Source organism: Penicillium brevicompactum, assembly GCF_028827555.1.
Source record: "Penicillium brevicompactum strain IBT 35665 chromosome Unknown utg000001l_segment0_segment0, whole genome shotgun sequence".
In the NCBI taxonomy this organism is placed as follows: domain Eukaryota; kingdom Fungi; phylum Ascomycota; class Eurotiomycetes; order Eurotiales; family Aspergillaceae; genus Penicillium; species Penicillium brevicompactum.
In genome coordinates this window covers 7,359,677-7,383,818 of record NW_026623203.1, presented here as the reverse complement: position 1 = coordinate 7,383,818, position 24,142 = coordinate 7,359,677, and the positions used below count along the sequence as shown (strand labels likewise).

At 50.8% G+C, this 24,142-nt stretch overlaps 11 protein-coding genes across 11 annotated transcripts; 6 read left to right on the top strand and 5 right to left on the bottom strand.

The window, feature by feature from the left end:
• Positions 1 to 107: 107 nt before the first annotated feature.
• Positions 108 to 1,669, bottom strand: N7506_002393 (serine incorporator domain-containing protein; the record flags this gene model as incomplete). The annotated part of the gene is made up of 3 exons (XM_056951689.1): positions 108 to 1,413; positions 1,463 to 1,542; positions 1,619 to 1,669. The coding sequence occupies 3 exons, from the start codon at positions 1,667 to 1,669 to the stop codon at positions 108 to 110; spliced, it is 1,437 nt and encodes a 478-aa protein (XP_056817604.1).
• Positions 1,670 to 2,282: 613 nt separating this feature from the next.
• N7506_002392 (uncharacterized protein) lies at positions 2,283 to 4,077 on the top strand (the record flags this gene model as incomplete). The annotated part of the gene is made up of 5 exons (XM_056951688.1): positions 2,283 to 2,360; positions 2,414 to 2,485; positions 2,538 to 2,670; positions 2,717 to 2,821; positions 2,873 to 4,077. The coding sequence occupies 5 exons, from the start codon at positions 2,283 to 2,285 to the stop codon at positions 4,075 to 4,077; spliced, it is 1,593 nt and encodes a 530-aa protein (XP_056817603.1).
• Positions 4,078 to 4,942: 865 nt separating this feature from the next.
• On the bottom strand, positions 4,943 to 6,233 carry N7506_002391 (putative GATA transcription factor (AreB); the record flags this gene model as incomplete). The annotated part of the gene is made up of 3 exons (XM_056951687.1): positions 4,943 to 5,605; positions 5,700 to 5,884; positions 6,101 to 6,233. 3 exons carry the CDS (start codon positions 6,231 to 6,233, stop codon positions 4,943 to 4,945), a joined length of 981 nt encoding a protein of 326 aa, XP_056817602.1.
• Positions 6,234 to 6,362: 129 nt separating this feature from the next.
• On the bottom strand, positions 6,363 to 6,798 carry N7506_002390 (uncharacterized protein; the record flags this gene model as incomplete). The annotated part of the gene is made up of 2 exons (XM_056951686.1): positions 6,363 to 6,661; positions 6,687 to 6,798. Coding segments are annotated over 2 exons (411 nt in total), but the record flags the coding sequence as incomplete, so codon positions are not given.
• Positions 6,799 to 7,724: 926 nt separating this feature from the next.
• Positions 7,725 to 10,112, top strand: N7506_002389 (1-phosphatidylinositol 4-kinase LSB6; the record flags this gene model as incomplete). Its single annotated transcript, XM_056951685.1, has 2 exons — positions 7,725 to 9,221; positions 9,285 to 10,112. The coding sequence occupies 2 exons, from the start codon at positions 7,725 to 7,727 to the stop codon at positions 10,110 to 10,112; spliced, it is 2,325 nt and encodes a 774-aa protein (XP_056817600.1).
• Positions 10,113 to 11,839: 1,727 nt separating this feature from the next.
• N7506_002388 (DEAD/DEAH box helicase) lies at positions 11,840 to 15,783 on the top strand (the record flags this gene model as incomplete). Its single annotated transcript, XM_056951684.1, has 2 exons — positions 11,840 to 12,914; positions 12,974 to 15,783. The coding sequence occupies 2 exons, from the start codon at positions 11,840 to 11,842 to the stop codon at positions 15,781 to 15,783; spliced, it is 3,885 nt and encodes a 1,294-aa protein (XP_056817599.1).
• A 1,125-nt stretch (positions 15,784 to 16,908) lies between these two features.
• On the top strand, positions 16,909 to 17,361 carry N7506_002387 (uncharacterized protein; the record flags this gene model as incomplete). Its single annotated transcript, XM_056951683.1, has 1 exon — positions 16,909 to 17,361. One exon carries the CDS (start codon positions 16,909 to 16,911, stop codon positions 17,359 to 17,361), a length of 453 nt encoding a protein of 150 aa, XP_056817598.1.
• A 683-nt stretch (positions 17,362 to 18,044) lies between these two features.
• N7506_002386 (med21 domain-containing protein) lies at positions 18,045 to 18,696 on the bottom strand (the record flags this gene model as incomplete). Its single annotated transcript, XM_056951682.1, has 2 exons — positions 18,045 to 18,605; positions 18,655 to 18,696. 2 exons carry the CDS (start codon positions 18,694 to 18,696, stop codon positions 18,045 to 18,047), a joined length of 603 nt encoding a protein of 200 aa, XP_056817597.1.
• Positions 18,697 to 18,837: 141 nt separating this feature from the next.
• On the top strand, positions 18,838 to 19,791 carry N7506_002385 (uncharacterized protein; the record flags this gene model as incomplete). The annotated part of the gene is made up of 1 exon (XM_056951681.1): positions 18,838 to 19,791. One exon carries the CDS (start codon positions 18,838 to 18,840, stop codon positions 19,789 to 19,791), a length of 954 nt encoding a protein of 317 aa, XP_056817596.1.
• A 199-nt stretch (positions 19,792 to 19,990) lies between these two features.
• Positions 19,991 to 20,706, bottom strand: N7506_002384 (kinetochore Spc24 family protein; the record flags this gene model as incomplete). Its single annotated transcript, XM_056951680.1, has 3 exons — positions 19,991 to 20,168; positions 20,220 to 20,617; positions 20,680 to 20,706. 3 exons carry the CDS (start codon positions 20,704 to 20,706, stop codon positions 19,991 to 19,993), a joined length of 603 nt encoding a protein of 200 aa, XP_056817595.1.
• Positions 20,707 to 22,338: 1,632 nt separating this feature from the next.
• On the top strand, positions 22,339 to 23,771 carry N7506_002383 (putative RING finger domain protein; the record flags this gene model as incomplete). Its single annotated transcript, XM_056951679.1, has 4 exons — positions 22,339 to 22,390; positions 22,502 to 22,970; positions 23,022 to 23,447; positions 23,513 to 23,771. 4 exons carry the CDS (start codon positions 22,339 to 22,341, stop codon positions 23,769 to 23,771), a joined length of 1,206 nt encoding a protein of 401 aa, XP_056817594.1.
• Positions 23,772 to 24,142: the final 371 nt, after the last annotated feature.

Sequence of the window (24,142 nt, the reverse complement as noted above, 5' to 3'; positions counted from 1 at the left end):
TACGGAGAAAGCATTTGCGAAATTGACAGCATTGCTATTACAGCTATAGACAGGGATAAAACTAGATGAACTTATCGCTTGAAACGCCCGAATTCAATATCAAGAAATCAATAAGCCCCAAAGCGCTCGGGCAGAACCACAGGTGCAACCAAGGTCCAGAGGTAAATGGCATAGCAGACCCAGGAGCTGATGATCTTCACCCAGCTGGCCCAGTAGGTGCGGCCGACTGGCGCAAAGTCCGCCGTGGTCTCGAGTGTCAAGCCCTGGACCAGCAACGTAGCAACCCACGTTGTAGCGAGGAAGAAGATGATATGGAATAGCGAGTAGTTATACTGGGTCGAGGCCCGCTCGTCATCTTTGACGGCTTCGAACTCATCTTCGTCGTCACTGTCGTCCAGCGCACTAGCAGGCAAACTGCCACTATCAACTGCAGCCCGGAGGGCCTCGGCTCTCATCTCGCGACGGCTGTTGGGCTGTTGAGTAATCAAGCCGTGCTCGTTGTCATCGGTGCCAAGTTGAATGTAGCTGTGGCCACCCTTGGAGCCCAGGGCAATTCCTTGCGTAGCGGCGCGCGTGGTGGTGTATGCAATAGTCAGCATAGTGACAATTGCACCGAGAACAATGGTGGCTGTGCGTGTGCCGCGAGATCGGATCAATGGGTTGCAGTTGTTGTCATCGGGTTCCATCGAAACGGCAGACATGGTGAGATAGGTACAGTACACAGTGACCATGGCAGCCTGTGCCAAGCCTGCGCGGGAGTTTGACTCTTGCACCGCTGGTTGAACAGAGACAAAAGAGATAATCAAGAACACGACCAAGTTTACCGTGATTGCAGCTTGGTTCATGGAACACCCACTGTTGGCGAAGAAGATGTACATCAAGATAGTCATGACGAAAGAGGCCAAGTACATGCCCACAGTCGAACCAATGAGCAAACCGCGCCACAGGCGAGAGTCGCTGTCCTCGATCTTCTGCAGACACAGCTCCGCCCACGAATGCGCAAGATCGACCAGCAGGATCAATCCGAGGAGAAGGAAGAGCATGGCGCAGAAGAAGGCAATGTAGTTGCCGTACACGAAGAAGAAGGGCTCGGGGATAAAGAAGGACATGACGATAAAGGCCAACCAAAGGATGACCTTTGGGCCCCAATAGCCATTCTGTATGGCAGCACGGGTATCTTTAGAGCTCTTAACTCCGAGCAGCAGAAGGGCGAATATCAAGTGGAAGAGACCGAGAGCGAAGTTGATTCGATGCACCGCAACCCAGCCATGACATTCCTTCCCGTCGCAACGGATCTCCATATAGTCGAGGGTCAAGTTTTGCAGTTTCTTCAAAGCCCATGGCGTGAGCATAATCCATGATAAAATCGAGTTGATAAGAAGGATAAAGGCGTATGCGATTCTCGTTGCCATACTGATCTCGTTAGTCCGGGGTTCTCCGCACTAGGCATGGGATAGGGTACCTGTTTTGGAACTTTCCGCAGGCACTGCAAACTGCAGAGCATGTCGCAGCACCACAGCATGATCCTGCGACGGTGACAAGCTGCTCAGAGAAACAATGTTAGTCAACTGCGCGGTTTCCCTTGGGGGGAAGGTTGCGATGTTAGGCGCCAACGTACAGTGCCAACACTCGGCACGGCCAAGAGTGGAATAGAAAGAAGAGCACCCATCTTGGGGTATCAGTCAAGGAGCCCGTCTGTGTCTGACAGTACAGGTTCAGGTGAGTCCAGTCCAGTTGTAAGGGCGATGAAGATCGAGTGCCGCCTTCGGCTGGGCTGGGCAGGGCGTCATTTCTGGTTACGTAATACGAACTAATCCGAACTACAAGCCGGAAAACCGTTTGAATGTCAATATTGGCCTTTGCACAAGAGTAAAATGGTGATCATTATTATGGGATGACGCAGGAATTAATTCAAGCACAGCGATACCTCATGCGCGGTAATAGCAAGCTCATAGCTATAAGGTACCTGCGCTAAGGGTCGGAGTTTTGATCGTCAATGGCTATTCCGCAGGTGACGTGGAGTGAGGATAGTCGTGCTCTGACCACGCGGCCGGGATTACGTGACTGATAAGCGGACACTTCTCGCCCTTCCCCGTCCTGCGATTCTACTTCACAATTCATTCGCTCGTTGTGCTTTTTTCTTTCTTTTTCTCCCCCGAGTCGTTCGTTAGGGACTCGATGTTTCACCCCGGCACACGTGTCGGCTTAATCAATCAGTAGAACTCCACGCCTATATCGCGTGACTTGAGATAACAACTGTCTTGAACTCGACTATCTACACGATGACCAGCCTACACAAGACTGCTCGGACTGTATCCGTGATAGCAGGGACGCTGGTCGCCCTGTCATGCGGCACCAATGTTGGTGTCTCCAACAATATCCCGGTCCACTTTCAAAGTTAATTCCTCGATAGTATGCATACTCCGCATGGGCGCCGCAGTTCGCCCAGCAAATGAAGCTTTCGTCGACTGAGAGCAACCTCATAGTAAGTTATTTCCAGGCTCGGGACAAGAAATTATGATCTGATCAAGCTCTAGGGCGTTGCGGGGAACCTCGGGATGTATGCGACGGGTATCCCGATGGGGTTATTGACTGATGCCCGCGGTCCACAGCTCATCACCCTGATCGGATCAATTTGCCTGGGCTTGGGATATTTCCCGATCTATCAAGGTAGGTCATAACCAATCCCCAAGTCAAGCATATCTAATTTTCACAGCATATAAAAATGGCGAAGGGTCAATGCCCATTGTATTCCTCTGTTTCTTCACCTTCCTCACTGGTATGGGCGGCTGCTCTGCCTTTGGAGGAGCTATCAAAACAGGTGCGTTAAATCCAAATCTCTACTAGGACTAGACTGACTCAATTTATTTAGCGGCATCCAATTTTCCCGACCACCGCGGGACTGCAACTGCTTTCCCGCTTGCTGCATTTGGACTGAGTGCACTGTTCTGGTCCAACATCTCAACACTCCTTTTCAAGGACGATACTGGTCGTTTCCTCTTGCTCTTGGCGCTTGGGACTTCTGTCTTGTCCTTTTGCTCAATTCCTTTCCTCCGAATCCTGGCCAGTGAGCCGTACTCGTCCATTCCTCATAGTGCAACCGAATCCGGAAGGCTGCATAACCCCACTGATCTTGAGCCCGTGCTGGAAGACACCGAAGACTCTGGCCTGCATGGATCAACAGCGTTTGAGCATGGGCAATATCCGCCGCATGCACGATCTCATTCCAATGTATCGAATCCCCGGTCTTTCGTCGACGACGAGAGATCATCCTTGGTATCGAGGACCGAGCGTCCGCGTCCATCTTTCGACACATTGGATGATGACTTCCTAAAGGAAGTGGACAACGAGTCTCATCACCTTGATATCAGAGGACTAGCTATGCTACGCAGAGTAGAGTTCTGGCAACTTTTCCTGACGATGGCACTGCTGTCTGGTATCGGATTGATGACCATCAATAACATTGGCAACAGCGTCAAGGCCTTATGGCTCTACTACGATGACAGCGCCACCGACGTCTTTATTCAGCACCGACAAGTCATGCACGTTTCCATTCTTTCTTTCGGTAACTTCATTGGCCGTCTATCCAGCGGTATCGGCTCTGACATGCTTGTCAAGAAGCTTGGCATGTCTCGCTTCTGGTGCCTCTTCATCTCAGCGGTGGTCTTCACTCTGACTCAACTTGCCGGAACAACAATCTCCAACCCCAACAGCCTTGTCATCGTTTCCGGTCTTACTGGAATCGCGTACGGCTTCCTATTCGGTGTTTTCCCTTCCTTGGTGGCACACACCTTCGGTATCAAGGGTCTATCCCAGAACTGGGGCGTGATGACCCTGGCCCCAGTATTCAGCGGCAACGTGTTCAACTTGCTGTACGGTAATATCTACGATGGACACTCCGTCGTCGGCAAAGACGGCGATCGCGAGTGTCCTGATGGACTGGGCTGTTACCGTTCCGCCTACTTTTTGACTTTCATTTCAGGCCTGCTCGGTATTGGAGTTTGTTTGTGGAGCATCCTCCGCGAGAAGAATGTCCACAACGCTATGAGCAGGAAGCTGGATCACCGACTGGCATGAGGTCGGCTTCTGATGCAGGACTGAACCCTCACTCTCTTTTGAAACACTCTTACTCAAATTTTCTTTTCTTTTCGGTTTGTTATGACTTCGTATAGATCGCGTTTCATGGCGGATGTTAGTTGGCTGGCACCCATTCGGTATACCCACGATGCATTGCTTTCTCCATAGACTTTCAAGGTTATCACTTTGCGTTTGACCGTACAGGGGTGTCGGTCTTTGAATGATCATGCCTCGGCATTACGTCTTTCCCACTTTCTACAATACAAGTATCGTATGTCTCTAGCTACGCGCTGTAAGGCATCATGTAACGGCGGTATCAGTCTTGAAATGGGCAGCACTCGAGCCAGGGACCTCGGGAACTTTTGCACACCAGCCCAGAAAATATACAAGTTGGCGTCTACCCGTGGACGGGTGCTAGGGTTACAACGGCCCTCGAGGATGGGCGAGGGAGACTCTCGAACGTAAAGCGCAACCTTGGAAGAAGTACAGTAGTACAACACCTCTGTATGGCATGCCAAATATCCTACCTAATGATACATCTATCTTCAGGGTCTTATGGTGTGAAAGAAGAGAATGATAGGGATCAATATAGTATTAGAAGCATAGTTGAAGAGTTCGTACAACACACGGCAAGAAAAGCAAATTAAAAGACGTTTCACAAAACATCCAGACATAAGGAAAGAAAAGAATTGAAACCGTTCAAGATTCAGCTTTTTGGGGGTAAAGATCCAGCCAGTTATGACGGAGCCGTGAAGGGTATCAAGAAGATCAGACAAGGCGAGCAAGCTCGGAAGAGCATGCAGGCTGATGGAACCGATGAAAAGGCAGAAGCAGAGGGGTCGACATTGGCAGCAGGGAGCACCACCTAAACGCTCTTCGGGGATTTAACCGGTGCTTCGTCAGTTTCCACAACATCAGAAAGCCGGATCTTTTTGGCAAGCGGCTCGCCTGAGTCTGCGTCACCACTACTGGAACCAACCTGGCGCTCGAGGTCACTGACGCGACGCTTGAGCTCTTCCTCGCGACGCTGGGACTCCTCGAGAGACCGTCGCAGACGTACCTCAGAGTCGCGGACGATCATCTCCGACCGGCGGGCGCTGGCGTCACTCTGCTCGAGCTCTGTCACGCGACCGCGGAAGAGCTCGTTGACGAATTCCAGTTCGCTCACACGGGTCTTCAGAGAGGTGTTGAGGGCCAGCAGACTTTCAAATGTGTGGGGGGAGTCGAGTTGGCGATCGACCGCAGAAGGAGAAGGTTGGCGCATCTGGCGAGAGGGCAGGCCAGTAGAAGAGCTCATACCGTCTCCCAGAGTGACGCTGTCGAACATATGCTGTGGCGCGATGTTCGAGTTGTGCGCATGCATCGAGCCGAAGCCAGGTGTTTCGGTGCGAGAGACCGGGGAGTTGGAGCGATCCGAATGACCCGGGGACATTTTGCGCGACGCGCGACGGTATCCATGCGACCCTAGGGGAGGGGTCCCGGCTTCGGATCGCGAGGGGAGGCCATTGGTGTCTACAGGGCCACCGGACTAAGGTAGCACGATCTCGGTCAGCATATGTCTTATCTAGGACGAGCAGATCCCAGGACACGAAAGAAGGGAAAAAATTCGATTGCTCACTCACCTTGCGCTTAGGGCCCTGGCCGGTCTTGACGCGATTGCGACTCTTAATCACATCTGTTTTCAAGCTTATCGGACGTGGTCGGCCGTGCAGCTTCAGAAACAGGCCACAGGCGTTGCAGAGGACAGAACCGAGTTCGTCCCTGCGCCACAGGGGGTGGTGGAGGTGCCGCAATTTTGACAGACAGGCTGTAATTGAGTTCGCTTGTCGTCAGCCAAAGTTGTCGCCATTGTGAGTGAAGATCAAAGGTTGAGAGGAACAGAGATGGGAGAGATGATAAGATTGTGAGAGATTTGAGTCGATAAGGAAATGGGAAAAAGCGGGTGCACGGTTCGAGTGGTGCCAAGACTCTCGATAACTCTTTCCCCCAAGATAAGGCCGATAACGACTCGGACATTGACAACTTACAGGTCCATTCCCTTGTCCTCCTGTCGTAGCTGCTGGTGATGCTGTAGCGTATGTCATATTGGCCATGCTCATACTGGCATCACTGGATGATCTGGAGTGGTGGGAAGAGAAATTAGTCAAGTGTACCATTATCGGATTTTCCACTTTGCAGCCTCTAATGCAGCAGAGAGGGGGCCGAATTACTGCTCCAAATCTCTCCTCTCATCCGAGGTTTACGGAAGCAATATAAATCATCCCTCTCAGGCTCCAAATTGACTGTCACGGGGTCTCGACGAACCGAAGATTAGAGGTTGGTGCTGAAGCAACTGAGGCAAGAGCGGCCAATCCTGGAAGCGATGTGCTCACAGAAGAGCCTGGGTACCCGTCACTATCTATCGAACCAAACTTGGTCACACTCTTGATATCGGGTAGGTTGGTGGAAAACGGCGCGGATCCACTGGATGGTTGGCGTGTAGAAGTTTCGACCGACAAGTCGTAAGGAAAGTCACCTTCTTCTGGGGAGGAGCCGGGTTTGAGAGCCGGGTCGATGGGCGACGCCCTGTAGAGGGTGGAAGCCACTGTGGAGGGGAGAGGACTGGTGACGATTGAAATCCGGCCCTGGACCGAATTGGAAGGGGAAAAGCGTGTAAAGCTTCACTCGCGCGACTGTTGCGATTGGGGGCAGTTGCCAGAGAGGTACTGGGTAGCAGTTGATCTGTATCGTAACAAATCCTCGCGATACTCGATTCGAGGAGAGGTTTCGCGAAAGGGTGTCTGGATACAAACGAAAGAACGCAGACCTCAGAGAATATTATGGTTCAACAAAATTTGACCAGAAAATAATGAACGTCATTCAAATTAAAGACATAATGGCGGAACGGCGATGGTAGGGGTAGAAGGAAGATGCAGAATTGAGGTGGACGATAAGATGATAATAACAATCCGGATAACGATTGCCCCATAGGGAAGCCAGTGGTGGAATGTTATATTGCACTAATTCCATTTTCAATGTACTCCGTATAAACATTGCTCCTATCGCGAAACATGCGCGACCCTCGCAGTATGTCATTTTCGATATGTTCAGATGTGCATATAGATTGCCTGCATTGGGTCGGATATTGAACAGCGTGGCGTTTTTACCGACACATATCTGGGCAACGATGATTATATGTGTAGAACAGTCCAATTGATCCCATTTTCAAGTTTGAGTGCCCACTTGCCATGTCAAAAAGTAATTGCCGTGTCTACACTGTAAACGATGTAGATGATGCATCGCAGGACCCCTTTCGATTAGGGGGTGGAGCCCGTTTGTGGCGGTGCGTCAAGGTATGACGGTAATTTACACGGTGAATATGCCAGCCGCATGCGTTTTAGCGCATTCTGCCCCAGTTTGGATCTACCGCCTGTGTAAATTAATCGTATTCGTACAGACCCCCGAAACGCCCCTTGCCCTTGGGTTGTTGGACATAGGTGACATTATTTCACTGCCTTGACTCCGTCGATTCTCCATTACACCTGCGTTCTTTTCTCTCCTTCGTTTCTCTGTAATGGATTAATATCCTTTAGTGTCCTTTCATTTGCCAGCCTTGCTTTCCTTTGCACTGCCATTTGGCGTCGCCCATAGATCTCACCACCCTCACAATGCCGAAGAACCGCCCTGCCACCTCGGGCTACGCTCGTCTCGCTCAAGCGGACGAAGAACGAGCTTATCTCCACGATGATTCAGAAGATGACGAAATTGCCGCGGTTTCAACGGCGTCCACCTCCGCTCCTCGATACGCTCCCATCGCTTCCCGAGCCCAGATGCAGGCGTCCGGTCTCCACACACCCCCAGGCCATCAACGCAGGCATAGTGGCTTCCAATACCCTCGAGGCCGGCGAAACTCCGGTGTGGATATCAAAGCGATCAATGCGCGTCTCGAAAAATGGGCGGAGGAGATTGCCTCTAAGTTCAAGATCAACCGCGTCAAGGGCAAGAGCTACGAGGAGGAAAAGCTGGAGATTTATCATTCTGTCTTCCAAGCACCCCCTGGAGTGGAACCCATCACCGCCGAAGCCCTCGAATCCGATGAGTTTGAAGGCCAGCAAAGACAAGCCCGCGCCGAGTACGAGGAAATCATCGAAAGCGTTCGCGTCGCCATTGAAATGGGCGTACATCCCCGGATGATCTCACAGGGTAGCTCCGGTAGTTACTTTGCTCGAAACACAGAAGGGAAGGTAGTGGGCGTGTTCAAACCAAAGGACGAGGAGCCCTACGCCTCACGAAACCCCAAATGGACCAAGTGGATTCATCGCAACTTGTTCCCTTGCTTCTTCGGCCGCGCCTGTCTCATTCCCAATCTATCATACGTCTCTGAGGCTGCCGCTTATGTCCTTGACGCTCGGTTGCGGACAAACCTCGTCCCATACACTGGAATTGTACGGCTGTCTTCAAAGTCGTTCTTCTACGATTTCTGGGATCGCAGAAAGGCATGGAAAGGGAAGAAGTCCCTACCCCACAAGGCAGGCAGTTTCCAAGTGTTTTTGAAGGGCTTCAAGGATGCCAACATTTTCTTGCGCGAACATCCTTGGCCTGACCAGACGAATACTGGATTCCGTGCCGAAGATGCACCGAAGCGAAAGAAGCGGCCATGGAACGAGGCCTGCCGCCCATCGGGGGCCCAGTCGGATGATGAAGATGATGAAGATCCTGGCTACGTACCGTCACCACCGGGCTCGCGCGATGAAAGCTCCGAACGTCGATTTTATTGGACCGAGAATCTCAAGCAATCGTTCCGCGAGGAACTGGAGAAGCTTGTGATTTTGGATTACATCATGCGGAATACTGATCGAGGTTTGGACAACTGGATGGTCAAGATTGACTGGGGGACGGAACAAGTTTCGATCGTGGCAGAGCCCCCCAAAGCCACCGAGCCGCAACCTAAACACGATGAGGATGAGCTCATGCCTCCGGCCCGTCCAGTGTCCGTGAACTCAAATGGAACACCCACTACCTCCCCTCATCCTTACAAGCGGCACGAGACGATGATGGCTATCAGCCGTACGGGCACTCCACTGGCCTCATCAGAACAGTCGGCCTCTGTTCAGCTTGGTGCCATTGATAACAGTTTGTCTTGGCCATGGAAGCATCCAGACGCTGTAAGCTTATCTCTCCTTTGTTTACATCTTGTCCTTGAGATCTTGTACTGATTCATTCTACAGTGGCGCAGCTTCCCCTTCGGCTGGCTTTTCCTTCCAGTCTCTCTGATCGGACAACCTTTCTCGCAGAAAACTCGTGACCACTTCCTTCCACTTCTCACCTCCACTGCCTGGTGGAGCGGGACTCAGATGGCTCTTCGTGGGATATTTTCACAGGACGACGATTTCAAGGAAAGCATGTTCGCGCGACAAATTGCCGTAATGAAAGGTCAAGCTTGGAACGTTGTGGAAACTTTGAAGCATTCAGACCACGGTCCGCTCGAGCTAACTCGTCGAACAAGAGTCTGCGTTTGGGATGACTTAGTCGATGTACCTGTTGCCATTCCCATGCGTGCCCCTTCTACAGACCGATCAAGAAACCGATATATGAATTACGACCCTGATGAAGAAGAGATGGATATCGGCGCGTCCGCCTCCTCTCAACCACTCCCCGAGCACGATCTACTTGGGTTGAACTCGTCGCCAAGCGATCTTCCCAACCCAAACCGGTTCGAACTCACCCGTGGTCGAGCTGATGTTGATAGCGTTGCTGATGCTTCGATTGGTAGCCCAGCAACTCTGAATGATCCTGACTTCGGTCGTCGCCACACGGATGGTGCCGGGGGCTCTCTTGATGGGTGGCCCTCGCTTCCTCCCCGTCAGCAAAAGCACCGCAAGAATGGGGGCTCTTTGTCTTACCGTGCTCCCCGGGTCAATACGTTCGGTAGCGATGACCTCGAAGGTGATCTTGGGTATGCAGTTGCCGAGGGTATGGAGGGTAACCAGCGCAAGGTGATTGTCGAGCGATTGGAAGCCGTCAAAAGCAAGAACCCAGTCTTCACATGGTGCTGAGGCGGCGCCGTCCTTTGTACCGGCCTTCCTTTTTCTCTGCCTTCTACATCACTTCTCTTTCTTCTCATTTAATCTGCGACCTAGAGCGCTATTATGGCTATGTTGATTGTCCCGCACCCTGGTTGACTGTCCCCAACATTTGCTCAATACTCTCGCCCTTCCTCTTCGCCGCTTTATTTCTGTGATATTTACCACGAGTCCTTTTCTGGACATGCTCATGATTCGGGAGATCCCCATGTTGTATATAGACCTTCTTTGGCTGTTGGATTGCCTTGGTTTCGAGGCGCATTGATTGAGCGATCTGCCTCATGTAGCATATTGATGAGAATTAATTCTATGATACCTTCATCTACTTGATTTCCTGTTGCGCCAGCATGTGACTCTTGGGGTCACAAGATATGTGCTGCTTGAGTGTAATATGATTCAGATTCAAAGGTTCAGGCTTGGGTAGTTGGAATTATTGAGCCGACTTCGGTGTAGCAACCTTGAATTAATGGTCTGAACTCGATCCTTACAATCTGGGCATGGCTCTATCACATCATGTGAGACAATTATTGCTTGGCCATATCCAGTACACCCTCGTTATCATTCAAGTTGTCCGACTGGTAGGTTTGGGGTGTTTGGTTTCTGATCTATCTATGGTCCCTGGAGCGAAATGGCTGGCCACCCAATTTAAATTGCGAGAATGTCTAGAAAATTAGGGCGGTATGCTCCCAAGTGATCTCCACTGTGGGTGATCTATCTAGATGGCGACTAAGCGCAGCGGGGGTATATGTCACGCGTCTCGAGATACAGGTTTGCCCGGCTTTATGGCTATCTCCTAATCTTCCTCTGCTGAAACATTTCCCCTCCACACTCGTCACCCATCAACCTTGGAAACATATATACTCTCTGCCAAGTACTTCCAGCAGTGTTCGCGGTGCGATCGAAGATTGATTGATACGCGGTCCGATAAGGTCTTATCGGCGAGATCCTCCGAGGTGCCCGACTTCAGATCATCGCAACTCCCTCGACTGCACCGCTTCCCAGACATAGTTTGGTCCCAGCCTGCCGAAGACAAGAAAGTCCACATCCGAAGCCTGCTTGCTCGCAGCCGACACAAAACCTGGTCGCGATCGTAACCTCCGCCTATTCTCCATCATCCCTCGACAAGGCAAATCACCAGGCGCGGACTGGATCGCGAGCAGAATAAGACGTGATAATTCTTCCCATATATGACTAAACAGTGAGACGAGGGAAGAAGTATCCTTTCACGCGCTCCCATTTGAACCTCTCACTTTCAATGCCGCTGGAGACTTCGCGACTCTCGCGTCTGGAAGACGCCCGCCTCGTTGATTCAACCATCAGCACTACTCACTCAGTTCACCATTCACTCATCCGACCTGATCTGCATCATAAATAGAATTTTTACCGATCGATCTGGAAGCACAAGCCAAACCTTCAACAAGTCAGGCGGGAAAACTCTCCAACTTCGAACACCTGCTTCTCATTTACAACCACCTGACACCATCGCGAGTGCCTCTTATACTCTGATCTCTGATCCTCAATCCGCAGGCCGTCAATCTTCGAATATAAACGGTCTCTCGCAAACACACCCGTGAGTGAAACAAGCAATCGCTTTTCTTGCATACCTCGTCAACTGACTTGCGATCACTTGATCTTCAGTGACGCCATCCGCAAAAGTTATACAAACTTGATCACACATTTCGAATAGCGACTCAGACACCATGGAATCACATCCTGCAATGCTACTGGACCCCAAAGGGGCCAGAAGACAAACACAGCGCAATGGTAATCATCCCGATTCTCACTCCCCTTCGCATGACCTTCCTCCCATGGATCCTATCATTATGGCCGGCGAGCCACCAAAAGACCCGCCCGACAATTCGACAAGTCTTCCTGATCTCCTTTTGCCTGAACTACCTGGACTTCGTTCGCCTGCTTCTCCGCAATCTTCAATGGATCCCTCAGTATCGACCGGAAAACTTCCAGCCGAGTCCTGTGAAATGGCCACTTCTCAGCTTCCTTTGCCACTCGGGTCTGCCAATACACCTGCCCTGGCTAGTGAACATGTGCTGCGCTCTCATCTGATGGATCCTGGAGCCTTGGATACACAGGTCCCTGTTGCTACTGGTTCTGCGGCCAAGGATGATGATCCAAGTGCCATTGAAACCTCATCGCCCGAGACTTTTGATCCTCATTTGACCTTTTTACCTTCTACGCCGCTGGCTGATACCATGGCCATGTCAGCGGAGTCAACCGAGCCAGTACCGGATTATACCCCCCAAGACTCGATTGACCCAAGTCCTTTGCTTTCGACGGCCAAAACATTTGCAGAAGATTCAGAGTCCCCAGGCTTACTTTTGGAATATACAGGAAAGCAGCCAATGGCACCTGCAGGTACCGCAACTGTCACGCCAATTCGTGAACCAAAACCTCGGACACCGATCGCTGGCGGCTCTGGGGCTTCAAGTTCGGTCCCAAAGCCAATCCAAAACATGGAATTCCAGTTTACCACCGCCAATGATGATGAGAGCGAGAGTGATGCTAAGCGCAGCTACCACGAAATTAGTGATGACGAAGGCAGTCCCGGCCGACGCAATATGATTGCAGACGTATATGGGGCCGAGGAACGCAAGCGACAACTTGTCAAACGAATCAAAACGAAGAATGAACAGCCATCCTCAGCCAGTACGCCAGTCTCAATTTCCAGTTCTAACGGCATGGGAAAGTGGATGAAAGAGGGCGAGCAGAAGCCCAGTACAAGCTCTGCCATATCTGATATGGTCGATCTGACAAAAGGTGAGACGCATTGTCTATTACATTGCATGAGTTTCTGACATGTGCTCATATATGAGTAGAGAATACCAACACGCCCAAGGACGACGACGACGACGAGCTCGTGTGCACGGGCTCGGCTGATCTCAGCGCCCAGCGTGTCTGCTATGGTAAGATCGACGGTGCCATGGTACAGTCATTTTCCGTCCCAAAGCCGGCAGACACGTCATTCGTTATTGATGAAAACACCTGGCCGTCGATCAAAGTGGAACTCCAACGGCCGGCCAACGCACCTCGAGGGAGCACTCAGATCGACGTAATTGATCCCCACGGCCACAAATTCGGCAAAATTGATGCCAAGACGGCACAGGGGCTTTGTCCGCTCCTTGACGATGCTGTGGTGAGCACTGTTGAAGTCACGGCTCGGTTGAATATCCGGAGGAAATTACCACATGAGGTCGTTGGGAGTCCTACTTCTGGCTTCTGGCATGCAACTATCAATGTCTATGGACAACGACAAAGAGCAGACGCTATTGGAAAGTTTCTTTCCCTCCGCAATGTCTGGTTGGGTACACCGAACTCTGTTGAAAATGGAACCCCGACTTTCAACCCCCACGCGGAGGTCAGACGCCAACAAGCTGCCGCTGCCGCTGCCGCTAGCATAAACCGTGAAAGGATCGCCCCAACCATCAGGTACGAATCTCGGACTGCCGAAGAGGTGAATGACGCGGTCACGAAAATGTTCGACCAGCTCATAAAAGCGGACATTCCAACCATGGAACAGCCTGACGGTGTACTCACACCACTGCTTCATCACCAGAAGCAAGCACTCTGGTTCATGACAGACAAGGAGCAGCCACGCAAGTTTGGACCCAGAGAAGAAGACAACAACTCCCTATGGCGAGAGGTGATTCGTTCGGATGGCCGAAGGCAATACAAGGAGATTATCAGCGGTATCACCATGGATCAAAAGCCCAAGGAAGCTCTGGGTGGCCTGTTGGCTGATATGATGGGGTTGGGAAAGACACTCAGTATTCTTTCCTTGATCACATCATCACTTGACCAGGCCAATGAGTGGACGGAAATGGCCCCATCTCCGCAGCTTGTTCGTGATGTCCCGGGAATCCGAAACACGCGAACAACCCTTCTTGTGGCCCCTCTGAGTGCGGTGAGCAATTGGGTCACCCAAATTCGTGACCATCTCAAAGAGCGTACTCTTTCCCTCTGTGTCTTCCATGGCCCGACTCGCACCACTGATTTGGATGAGCTTTCCGAATACGACATTGTGATCACCACATACAGCACCATTCTCAGCGAGATTTCTGGGCGAGGTGCTAAGGCTGGAAGAGTCAGTCCTTTGAACCGGATGAACATGTTCCGCATTGTTCTTGATGAAGCACACACAATCCGCGAAAGAAATGCAGCACAAACAAGAGCAATAATCAGCCTTAATGCCAATCGTCGTTGGTCGGTTACGGGAACGCCCATACAAAACCGTATGGACGACCTATTCTCCGTGACTAATTTCCTCCAGATATATCCATATAGTGAGCGAGGCTCGTTTGCTCAACATATCTCAGGGCCTGTGAAGAGTGGCAACCCATCTTTGACTAACCTTCGTGTGATTGTTGACTCATTCACCCTGCGTCGTGTCAAGGACCGAATTAACTTGCCTCCCCGTGACGAACAATTCGTGATATTGCCCTTCAGCGACAAAGAGAAGCAATTGCATGATTTCTTCCGCAATGAATCACAGGGAATGATGAACGTCATTGCTGGCCAAAACAAGGTCAAGATGGGGGGCAAGATGTACCATCACGTCCTGAAAGCAATGATGATTCTCCGACAAGTTAGTGCTCATGGAAAAGAGCTGCTTGATACCTCGGATAGGGAAAGAGCTAAGGGACACTCGGCAAATGATGCGATCGATTTGGAAGATGGGGAGTCAGATGATACTACTTCGGCTACAGAAAAGCAAGCATACAGCATGTTTGACTTGATGCAACAAGCCCCAGCTCCTCCTCAATGCCACCAGTGCAGTGAACAACTACAAGAACCACTGACATCATCAGGAGAGGTGCGCCCAAAGGATCCAATTGCTTTCCTCCTACCTTGTTGGTGTGTGTTCTGCCCAAACTGCTTTTCTGGCTACAAGGATGCGTTCGATTCAGCATTCGAGTCTGGGACCATATCTGAGATTCGGTGCCCGAGCTGCGATGGCTGGACTACAATGAACTATTCTGCCATAACACCTGAAGGTGTGGCAAGTCATGAGGCCGGAAAGGAGCGTGAGCGTGAAGCCCGCAAAGTAGGCAAACATTTCGGCGACTATGAGGGTCCGCACACCAAGACCATGGCATTGATCAATTACCTTCAAGAGACGGTTGAGAAAAGCAAAGAGCTGGTTGGGGAGCCACCAATCAAGAGCGTCGTTTTTTCGGCCTGGACATCCCATTTGGACCTGATTGAAGTGGCTTTGACCAACAACAACCTCAGTGGGTTCACTCGGCTTGATGGAAGTATGACTCTCCCAGCGCGCACCCGGGCGCTCGAAGAGTTTGCGAAGAACGACTCCATCACTATCCTGCTGGCAACTATTGGTGCTGGTGGTGTAGGCTTGAATTTGACTTCTGCGTCACAAGTCTTCATCATGGAGCCACAGTACAACCCTGCTGCTGTTGCTCAGGCAGTTGATCGGGTTCACCGTCTCGGTCAGACTCGACCTGTTCGGATCATCCAGCTGATCATGAAAGACAGCATCGAGGTAAAGATCCTGGAACTTGCTCGAAAGAAGCAACAAGAAGCGGACATGACCATGGACCGCAAAAAATTGGACAAGAGAGAAGCTCAAGAGGCTCGCATGCGCGAATATCGACAACTCTTCAAGGGTTAATCTTTCAATGCTTTTTCCTTTTCTGCTCTTTGCATTCCCTTCCCCCACCCCCCTGCTATATTCGATTCTGCCCCCAGTTCATCCCCTAATTTCTATTTGATATCCAGACTCTTCAATACTTTCGTCTCATGATACCCGGAAAAAAGATGGCGTTTATTTAATCTATTCTTACCCATTTCGTTATTATTTTCAGAAGCTACACCGGGCAATTATTCTTATTTCTTTGCTTTTCCAGACCAGTTTGCCAGAACATCTCATCTGCATTGATCATACATGCTTTTCTAGATCTCCAGGTCACCGCTCTTCACGTTACTTAACTGTCTAGTGCGCAATTTGCATTATAGAGACTAAGCTTATCTACACCGCTATTAGGACTGGCTGATATTGTTCTATCACAAAGTCAATTACTATCATGCGATCATGTACGGAGTACTGTACGGGTGGATCTACCCACGGTGCATGTTTAACTTAGATCCCGCCGCCTTTCCCAGGTTCTGACCATTGGGATGTCTTCTACAAGGTAAGTTAAAGTATTCTGTCCCTTCCGCGAACTTACAATGCATGAACCTCCCGGGCCCCTTGCACACGTGAGGCACATCAGGGCATGAGATTCAGCCCTGAACCTTATGAAGTAATTATATACCGGACAATATTGTAACCGGACGTCTAGACTTGGCTCTTCCTTTGAAATTGTCTTCCATCTATCCGCATTTGTTCACAAAGCCCGTGCTGCATTGATGATCTGTGATACATTTCGGCAACCCTAAGTCTACCGAGGATGTCTGAATGACAACGGTATGATCGATTTGAACATCTCCGTCCCCACCCTTGCAGTCACAGGAACACAATCATCCTCGAAATAGGTGAAGGACTCAAAATTCACTGGACGATGTCCTTTTGTGATCCCCCGCTCGCCTTGGTCTCTTGTTCGCCCGTGGGGGTGGTTACAACGGAAGATATCAACAAAGTCTATTGCAACGGTGTTCAATATGGATCAAGAGAAGATACATAAAGCCATTAGTTGTACCTGAATGGTGTCCATTGCCCATCAAACAATATCCACACAACTGGAATTCAACACCATTACTCTCTTCATCGAGTTCTCTTGACCTTCTCCTATCAAAAATGCGGCTTGCGCTTTTCACCATCACTAGCGCCCTAGTTGGAGACGCATGGGGATGCACCTTCTTCAACGTTGCAGGTGCTTGTACCTGGCATGGAGTCGGCCCTACCTGCGGTGTTGTCGACGATGACATTCGCAACCACACAGAGGTCGCCCTCCATGATCACCATCCAAAAATGGGATACTTGATGTGGTGGTCTGTAGGAGACAACGTCTGCAAACGTCTGTGTAATCTTGAAAGGGCTGCGTTCCCTTACATGGGAAGCTGTTGTCCAGAATTTGGCAGTGGCTGCGTTACTGGGTACAAGCGTTTGTGGTGCCAGACGTGGCCTGGAGCTCCTCCTACACCTTCGCCTTCTCCTCCATCTTTGCCAAGATGTCACAACACGGGCGATCAGGACCAACAACCTTGGAACCAGACCGAGACCGATGATCCACAGTCTGAACTTGACTGAGACTTCGAGATAGCACACAATGCTTGCTTTGCTGAGTAGGTCGTGCCAAACATCTCCATGACTTTGGAAATATACTTCTACAGACTCGGCTGACATACAATGTGACAAAACATAGATTGTGAAATTCCCATGCGCAAGATTTCATTCCGAGGTCTGTCATCCAAATGGCTCCAGGACCCAGCGACAATTTTCTTTCTTTTTGATTGAGAAGTGCAAAGCAATTGGGCTTCCAAGGTTGTTGGCCAGTGCGTAAGCCTCAGAGGGCCTTTTGAATATATCTAGTCAATACAATCCCAACTTAGGGCCAAATCTCTAGGCCGTGAAATAACGAACTTTGAAATGGAGTTCTCATCGACAAGTCTGCTGTAGACGATACTGGGATTTCCTGCAAGCACAGTTTCCTGATCTTGAAAGCCGCCAACCACAAAATTTATGCAGCCATCGAGCCCTCGACCTGTGATGTCCTATAGACTTCAGTGGTTGGGGACGTGGCGAAAGTGCCGAAAGGATGCGAACTTTATTGGGTTCAATCGAGTGATACAAGTTGAAAAGAAAATGGTATCATGTAGCACCTGAGGGTTATATACCGTAAAAAGAAACCCTCAATCACAACGCCTAGATGTCATGAAAGTAAGACAGAAAGAAATAGCGCGCCAGACCCAACCACAAAAGCACATGCGATTTTATTTTTGCGAGTGTCCATCTCCATGGATGCCCATAGAGACTGCACCGAGAACATTTTCCAGTCTGGCCCTCAACTTCTTCAGCTCACGTACCTTCTCCGCACGCTCGGTCTCCACACCCCGAAGCTCAGTCTCCAGTTCCCTTATCCTGCTCTCCTGCTCAGCTTCAGATGTACTGATCCCAGGAAGCACAGAGATGAGGTATTCAATCTGCTGCTCCTTGATGATCAAATCGCGTGCGAGCTCCCGCTGTCGGCTTGCAAATGTACGAGGCGAGTCCGGTGCAGGCGGAAGGTTGGGATCATCACCCTCGCCTGCTGCTGCCACCGGTGCTGCGCCAGGCTGCTGTGGAGGGGCCAGTGGAGGTGATGCGTTACCTGCGATGGCCGCGGCGCCTCCGGCCTTGTTTGCGATAGCTGCTGGAACTGGTGGGGCGGATGAGTTCTTTGTTATCTTGGCTAGTGCCGGTGCAGAATTGGGGACATTCGATGGCGGTGTCGTGGGTGCATTGTCGTGGTATGTTGTGAGGTAGCCGAGTGTTGCGTAGAATTGGGTTGCAAGCTGCTTCGCATGAGCGGATTTTCAAATGTCTTGAGAGGGGGGGCTGTACTTGATCCAGGCATGTTTGGAGCTGCGTAAGGATATCGGCCATGATGGCGACCCGAGATTTAGAGACGTAATTCTGGAATCGCAAGGTTCGCTGGTGATGTCCCTGCGAAGTTGAAAGAAAGCGGAGCAAATGCGGAGAGCTCCAATGCGGTGAAACTGTGCTTTTCTCCTACACAACCACTCAATGCGCTTGTTGCATCTACGCCATGGCCTTGTTGCCGGACATTCTCTGAAATATCACGGCCGCTATTTCTCAAGTTCTCGTATCTATAATGATTTGACACCCTTCACTCGACGCCTTTTCAAGCTTCCCTCACCTCCGTATCCGCCCTCGCAAAACCACAATGATCTGACAACATTCCTTTCTTATGCGGAGCAGATCTCACTCTCAAAAGAAAGCACAGTATACGTCGGTACACACTACGAATACACCGTCCTCAAGACCCTCCGGCGCTATGCGCTGAGTCTCAATCGCATTGGCGGACGCGACGATGCGGGCATCGATCTCGTCGGCACTTGGCATCTACCAGAGCGCGAGCGCGAGCGCGCTCTGCGCGTGCTAGTACAATGCAAATCTCTCAAGACCAAAATCGGACCCAACATCGTCCGCGAGCTCGAAGGTACCCTGCGACAAGCTCCTGTCGGATGGCGCACGGACCAGACGGTTGGCGTGTTGGTTAGTCCGCGCGAGGCAACTAAAGGTGTTCGTGATGCGTTAGCGCGGAGTGCGTACCCAGTCTTTTGGATGATGATTGAGAGGGATGGAAGTTTAAAACAGGCGCTGTGGAACTCGCGTGCGGAGGAGCTCGGAATCAGACCACTAGGCGTGGAAACACGATATGAGACTGCGGCCGAGGGCGCCGAGTCTGACTCGGTTACCAAGCAGATCGCTCTGACCTGGGATGGTCATGATATTCCTGATATGGATCAAGTGGAGCAAGGTCTCGCCGAATCTGAGGCGCAATGGGTCGCATCTTGGGGTATAGGCTCACCCCAGCCTGATAAAGACCGATTGTTAGACGCTGCGGAGAGAGTGCTCGCACAGAATGTCTCGTCCGAGCTATTACGTGGTTCACTTTCGGATGCAGATCGCACCAGGGTCATCCAAGCTCTACAAGAACGGCAACAGCAGCCTTGAATCGGACGAACATGATATCCTAGTGGCAAAGAAGTGATGGCCACACACTTTTCAGGTTGATGTGTATGGAGAAAAGCGGCACAAATAACAAACAAGAATAATCCAAGGGTATAGAAAAACCAACAAATACTCAAAACACACATTTTGGCTCCCAGAAACGCCAGAGAGCAAACTCCCATACAATCGTCCATCATTATGATCATCCCTGCATCGTTGACCAGAAGTAATTTGCATAGAAGAAACGCGAGAACTTGGGATCGATGTTCACAACGTGAACGTCACCCTTCCGACTGTTTCGAATGACAGCTCGGTTGAAATTGCCCGCGTCATCGGGCTCGATGTCAACACCCAAAGAGCGGAAGATTTTGAGCCGCAGACTATGTAAATGTCAGCCAGAAAAAGGGTGCCATAGGAAAACAGTGACATACATTGTCGCGTCATCCGCCTCGCGCTCGCGCCGGGTTGTCTCATCGCCCTCGAGGCCCTGGGACTCGAGATCGGCTAGCCTCTCTTTGAGCATTTCGAGCTCACTCTCCAATCTTTCGCTTTCAATCTCCAGTTCTGAGGCAGCCTTGGCAATGCGGAACTTTTTGGTGTCCAACTCGACAATCTCCGCCGCGTGTTTACCGGAATCGTGCACTGCCACAGCTTCCTCGTGTTGGGTCGATAAAGAGTTCAAGTTTCGCGAGAGCTTGCGCATGGCCGATTCAGCCTCGCGAATGCGCAGATCGCGCGACTGCTGGAGGGTGGAGAGAGAGTCATTGATGCGTGTAACCGCTTGTTTATCCGGGTGGATGTTGAAATTGCCGATTGTGTGGTGGATAAGCTGGGGATGTTAGTGAATTATTCGAATACCAGAGCAATAAAGTTGCGGTCTGAAGCACATACAGTTCCGGGATCTTCGTCGAGCAACATGGTGTTGGTTGGGTTGAATGTATTGGAAGGTTGGATGTTTTTTGGGGTTGCGGCAGCAACAGCCACATGCACCGCCACATGTGTTGCTCCTCCGCAAAGTGACGTTGCCGAGTGATTTCTCCGTCCTCGATTCTGCCTTCACCTCAACACAGCCCCTCACGCTTTTCGAACAACCATTTCCAACCGAAGCGCTGAACTTGACGCCCAGGTCTATAATTTACCTGGCTAAGACCATCAATATCATTTCGCACCATGTCCAATCTTCCTTGTAGGTGGCTTGTCTCGAGTGGTGCCTGGTACCCGAAGACTGACTCGCTTTACTTTTGCAGATGCCGCTGATGCGGAGAGGTCGGTCTCCAGCTTTTTCTCTCGACATATACCCCACGCTACAGTTGCTGACATGGTTGCCAACGCAGTCCCTTGAAACCCGCCGAGCTACAGGTTCTGAGATCGCAATACGAGAAGGAGGGTGACTATGTAGGGATCCAGACAAAGTTCAACTACGCATGGGTATGACTCCTTGTCTTTTGCTTTTTCCTTGGTTTTTTCCAGCTTTGCTCCAGGGTGCCCACGCTAACCGGTACTCTCCGCTTATGCGGAGGATGTTCGATTGCAGGGACTCATCAAATCCAATCTCCGACCCGAGCAACAAGAAGGCGTCCGTTTACTTTCGGAAATTTTCCGCGATGCACCAGAGCGACGACGTGAATGCCTTTATTACCTGGGCCTTGGCAACTTCAAGCTAGGGAACTACGGTGAGGCCCGGCGATACAATGATCTACTCCTCGAGAAAGAGCCTGCCAACCTTCAGGCAGCGAGCCTCGGGTCTCTCATCGATGATAAGGTCGCTAAGGAAGGCTTGATGGGTGTCGCAATTGTGGGCGGTTTGGCCGTAGCCGCGGGCTTGATTGGTAGCCTGGTTCTCAAGGGAACCAGAAAACGGTAAATACGGAGTACTCCGTACACGTTCAGCATTTGGCGCCTGCAAGGGCTGTGCGCCTGGAGTATATCCAACTGTTGTATAATGTGTGGGATGTGTTATTGGCCATTGGCGATTCCTTTCTTCCTTTTAGCATCCTAGGGCGTTTTCTTTGTCTACCTCTCTCCCTCTTGCTGCTGCTATGGTGTTGCCATTTTCGTACATATATTATGCATATTAAGCACTCGAGTGTATCATATTAAGTGAGCTGTCAACCTGGCAAGAAAGCCTCCTTTTTCCCTCCGCACCTCCTTACCTGACATTCAAACCAAATTCTCCGAACTGAGACTAGTAAATTAGCGTTGCCTAACGCATGGACAAGGCAGTTTTTTATTTTGGTCATGGCAAACGTGGAGGTTATTCGGTCTCCAGTGACAGCGCCTTAAGGCGAAAGAGGTGATAGCCGACTCACGTCATAAGAGTTGGAATTCCCTTTCCCTCACATTTGACGATCACTCACATTCTTCTTTCTTTTTCTTTCATCTCTCCGGGTCTCTCTTCACTTCGCTCTTGCTTCGTCGGGCGTGAAGCTATTTGACTCTCCCCGCAGATAAGGCCGCTCGTGACTGCTCTGGCGCTTATCGGCTTGACCAGCCTCTATCTCAACATTCGCCTTGTACTACATCTGCTGCACATTCAAAAGACGCCCCGTCATGGACGGCGACTGCATACACTGCTATGTCTGCGACAAGGTCTGGCCCAAAGGTGACGGCCTGGAATGTCCAGTCTGTCACTCCGACTTCACGGAAATAGTATGAGTGTTCCCTCCCCACCCGTGACGTGACCACTTATCTGACTATATCTTTCTTTGCACAGGTCGAGATTCCCCCGAGTCCCCTGAGCCTCGCCCATCACGACTGGCAGATTCGCCACGCCCCAACCCGTGGGGATATAACAGTGCCTGGGAAGAAGAGGACAATGGGGCAGCCTCCGGGCTCTTCGGGCCCCCTCCTCAGTCCAGTTCCTTCAGAACGTACTCATCTCCCGATGGAAGGTTCCAATTCAGCAGTGCAACACTGAACACTCGATCATCTGGTCAACAGCATGCGAATGGCAACCCTATGATGCCGCTCCTAATGTCAAACATCAACTCCATATTCCAAAATCTATCGGAGCCTTCGGGGCGACCACACCGAGGGCCGCCGGGGCTTGGGGAGAATCCTTTCCTCTCTTCTACTGATCCAGACTGGCTCAACGATGACCACCTAACTGGGCATCACCCAGGCAACATGTCTCCCCATACCGGATCTCCCCGCTCAAGAAACAACCCCAGGCCACTGGACGAGTAAGTCTATTGTGTGCTATGTTACTCACTTGGAAGCTAATCTCCTGCTAGTGTATTGAGAGCTGCCCAGGCGGAATTGGGAACTATGCATCCTACACGCGGACCTCCAACCCCACTTTCAATGCTGTCAGTCATATTGAACTTGTCTCATCCCCGAAGCGCAGATGCTGCATATTCCCAAGAAGAGTTTGACCATCTCATAACAAGATTAATGGAGAACAATGGAGATACTGGAACTGCAGCGCCACCAGCAACCGAAACTGCCATTCGATCTTTGCCACGAAAGAAAGTTGATAAGGAGATGATGGGCACCGAAGGTAATGCGGAATGCTCGATCTGCATGGATAATGTAGAACTTGGCACGGAGGTTACCGTCCTGCCCTGTACACACTGGTTTCATTACGACTGCATCGAGGCATGGCTCAAACAGCATAACACTTGCCCACACTGTCGGCGCAGCATTCATGCGAATGTTGGGTGAGTACATAGACCAATTTTGCATCATTACCCAATGCTGGATGGTCCACTAATATCTTCAAAAGATCAGGAGACGGTTCCTGTGAGAATCCACTTGTGATCCAGGATAGTCCCGAGCAGCCATCTCGCCGTCGCCTCAGTTCAGCCCGAACCTCACGCAGTGGTCGGTCTTCTTCCTCTGTACAGAACCAAACTTCACCCCACCTCGCCCCACATCGATCTCCAGACCAAGAGGCTAGAGAATCTGGCCAACGACGAACCAGTCGGGGTGAAGGTTCAAGGGTCCCCAGTTGGTTTGCGAACCGATTCAGCAGCAGCTCTTAAACCCGGCCATAACATGCTTTCACGATATGCACGCAGCGAATCCTCTATCATTTCCTTTCAAGGCAAGCCTCTTGCGTTTTTTGAACCTCTCTGGTTTAGCGGCGAGGGGAGACTACTGCCTATCCTCTTGTGAATTCTGTCCTTTTTTTCCCTTTCCCCCCATACCCCCTATGCAAGTAACTAGTGTCCCCAGCTTGCGTTGTTAGTGATTGGACAACAATTCTGTCTAATCAAAATTATCCAAGTTGGCTTTTTACACATTTTGTTTATAATTGTACCGCTGCTTAGCTTACTCCCCAGTGTGACACTTGCCCTAGAACTGATACGATTATGTTCGTTTGATGTACACACAAAAACAGACTCTTCTTCAT